This window comes from Synchiropus splendidus, chromosome 3, assembly GCF_027744825.2.
Source record: "Synchiropus splendidus isolate RoL2022-P1 chromosome 3, RoL_Sspl_1.0, whole genome shotgun sequence".
NCBI classification, from domain to species: domain Eukaryota; kingdom Metazoa; phylum Chordata; class Actinopteri; order Syngnathiformes; family Callionymidae; genus Synchiropus; species Synchiropus splendidus.
This window is the reverse complement of record NC_071336.1, coordinates 14,056,095-14,058,883: the sequence shown is the minus strand read 5'-3', so window position 1 is coordinate 14,058,883 and position 2,789 is coordinate 14,056,095. Positions and strand designations below refer to the sequence as shown.

General features: G+C 38.7%; 1 protein-coding gene across 2 annotated transcripts; it reads left to right on the top strand.

Moving 5' to 3' along the window:
• Positions 1–326: 326 nt before the first annotated feature.
• On the top strand, positions 327–2,151 carry LOC128756218 (galactose-specific lectin nattectin-like). Of its 2 annotated transcripts, none has more exons than XM_053860545.1 (5): positions 327–485; positions 597–718; positions 823–957; positions 1,047–1,158; positions 1,575–2,151. In XM_053860545.1, the coding sequence occupies exons 1-5, from the start codon at positions 422–424 to the stop codon at positions 1,727–1,729; spliced, it is 588 nt and encodes a 195-aa protein (XP_053716520.1). In that variant the 5' UTR covers positions 327–421; the 3' UTR covers positions 1,730–2,151. The 2 variants fall into 2 exon arrangements, with proteins under 2 accessions (XP_053716520.1, XP_053716521.1); XM_053860546.1 differs by having other exon boundaries at positions 357–485; positions 600–718.
• Positions 2,152–2,789: the final 638 nt, after the last annotated feature.

Genomic DNA, 2,789 nt, shown 5'->3' with positions numbered 1-2,789 from the left:
CATTGAGGAAATTCAGATAAGAACGAACCCCGACCACAAGAGGAGGCTATTGGAAATCTTATTCTTATTACTCGATCAAGTCACAAAGTGGAATTTTCCGCATCGAATGCGGCTGTCCAAATGTAGTCAATTGTTTGTTAACAATGCAAGCTATGTATGAAGGCAATCATAACTGTTATATTTTCAATCTTAAGTCACTGCAAAGACACCAACATTGTTCACAGTGGACATTTTCTGTTTTCCTTTTCTAATCTTGATCAAGAAATTGCAACATGTTGTGACATATTTCAGTTATGTCATATCTCACATTCATCATCAGACCACATCATTTTTTTCTCACACAGTGGAGGGTTTTATACAGCTCTGCCAGTAAACTGCTGGTGCATTTGAAAGATTGCATTTCTCTGTCTACTGCTTGAACATGAAGACTCATGGTGCTGTGTTTGTACTACTGTGCTGCATTGTGGGCTTGTCTGCAGCTTCTGGTGAGTTTTGTGTTTTCTTCTTGACTGCAATTCAAAAAGCAATGCCGTCTTACACTTTCAAAAGAAAATCAACCTCTAACCGTCTCAATGTTCTGTACCACACATCCTCAGAAGAATTCTGCGAAAATTCAGCAAAGTGCAAGCAAGTCGACAGATGTCCTCAGTCTTGGTCTTTCTACAATGGACGTTGTTTTTATGTTGAAAGAACACAAATGAATTGGACCCAGGCGCAGGTAAACAGAAAAGGAAATATTGCACAGTAAGACAGCTTTTTTCAAGATGAGAATTGTGAAAGTACACCAATTGTTTTGTATCTTTTCTCCAATGTCCACTGAAGGCTAACTGTCAGTCCATGGGTGGAAACCTTGCTTCGATTGAGAACGTTTTTGACTACCGACAAATCCAGGAGTTGATAAGGAATGGCACCAACAACTTACCTCAGTCATGGGTCGGAGGAAGTAATCGAGAAGAGGTAAATTAATATGCGCATCCCTGAATGACTGACGATCAAAAAGATGGTGTTTCCACTTTAATGATGGAATCTCAAATGATCTCTCCAAGACCAGCATTTGGCGTTGGACTGACGGCCGAGAATTCACCTTCACCGAATGGTGTCCTGGGGAGCCAAACAGCCAGATTTCCAACCAGCATTGCCTGCAAATCAACTATTTGAGTAATGTCCACCATTTTACTTTAAGAATGTCGTGAAATTACTTGGGATGGGACTCGCATCCAAAAATAATTAAATTAATTAGAGGGTCAAAAATGTCAATTATTTGACATGAGAATGATTCAATTTATGTTGAATCTGGACATTTTGGTTATGATATCACACTGGATAATGTGGTGCACCTGGAACTGGTGCACTGAAAAATGTGCTCTATGAACGTTTATATGTGAGTCATCTTTGTTACCAGACCATTATTTATGTCTTAAAATAATCAAAAATAAATCAAAAAATCAAATTCATCCCTCTCACTCCAAGCCTTATAAACGATATGCAAACAACCATGAATTGACATTACAATGTGATTATGATGGAAAATTTGAAGAATTCTGCTACTAAAATTATTTTCTTTTAACTTGCAGGTCAAAAATGCTGGGATGATGATTTCTGTAAATTCCGCAAGGTGTCTGTTTGTGATGCGGCCGCAGTATATGGCAGCAGTGCAACCCTCAGCAGTGTCCATCAACTTGATGTGTTGCTGAGTTTGTTTGCCATTTTCTTTTCAGATAGGTTCTAATTTGTTTACTCCAGCATTCAATTGAATGTGCATCTTTACATCCTCTCCAGATCTCATTTGTAGCCAGTGAAAACAGTTCCATTTTTGTGCTTACTCAGCTTGTTGCCATGTGATATGTTTAGTGACACGTTTCACTTCAGTTTCACACTTGCTTTTTTTGATCTTCCTTTTTCACAAATATGAATATAATTCTACTGGACACCCCAAGTATTGATAAACCCCCAGTGTGCAAATATTTCAAATGTTTCTGACTTTCTAAGTCTATAAGTGTCATGGCTTATTGGTTGGCAAGAGCCATCATGGTTATGCAGCTGGGAAACCAATCACAGGGATCTTTATCAATGATAATATCACTGCATATGTTTTTCTTTCTTTTTTTGCTCTGCAGCTGCCACCATCATTTACTGTTTCAATAAAAGCTTTATGCCCAAATTGCTGCTTCTGTGTTTTGAAGTAGTGTACTAAACCGAAAACGTAAGCCAGTTTTTTGCCTCTTATACACTCACATTTCAAGTCCACTCTTTCACACAAATTCAACAATGGGTGCTCACATGATGGTAGACTTCGACCTGACTTAGCAGTCGGTTTGATATCTTGAAATCCAACACACTCCTGTGTAATCAATCAAAGAAGTAGTTTGACTTGAAAATTGTGTTCCCTGCCTAATTCCATATGTTTTTTTTATTCTTAGTTTTGATGCCTTCAGTGAGAATCTACAGTGTAAAAAGAAAGTTCATTCATTAAGAGGTGTGTCCAAACGTTTGGTGTGTGCAGTTTATGATCGACCAAGAGGGGAGTAATCTGAAAAGCGAAGTGTACGGCGCACTCACACAGCGAGGAAAAGCAAATGGAACAAAAACGTTCAAAAGTCCCACTATTTGAATGTTGCGATCAGATGGCCATTTGCCTGACATACCTGACAAACACAGGTCTGGAACCTGGTGGACTGTTATGGTGTGCCTAAGACAGGTGATAAACTGTGCAGCCAAACACATCCAAACTGTTCCAAAAGTGTGTACAAAATCAAAGCAGAGCATTAAAACATACAGCTCAGTTAAAC

Coding starts and splice junctions, on each gene's coding strand:
- LOC128756218 (XM_053860545.1), top strand. CDS start 422: ATGAAGACTCATGGTGCTGTGTTTGTACTACTGTGCTGCATTGTGGGC. Junction 486..596: donor GGGCTTGTCTGCAGCTTCTG/GTGAGTTTTGTG, acceptor ACACATCCTCAG/AAGAATTCTGCGAAAATTCA. Junction 719..822: donor TGAATTGGACCCAGGCGCAG/GTAAACAGAAAA, acceptor TGTCCACTGAAG/GCTAACTGTCAGTCCATGGG.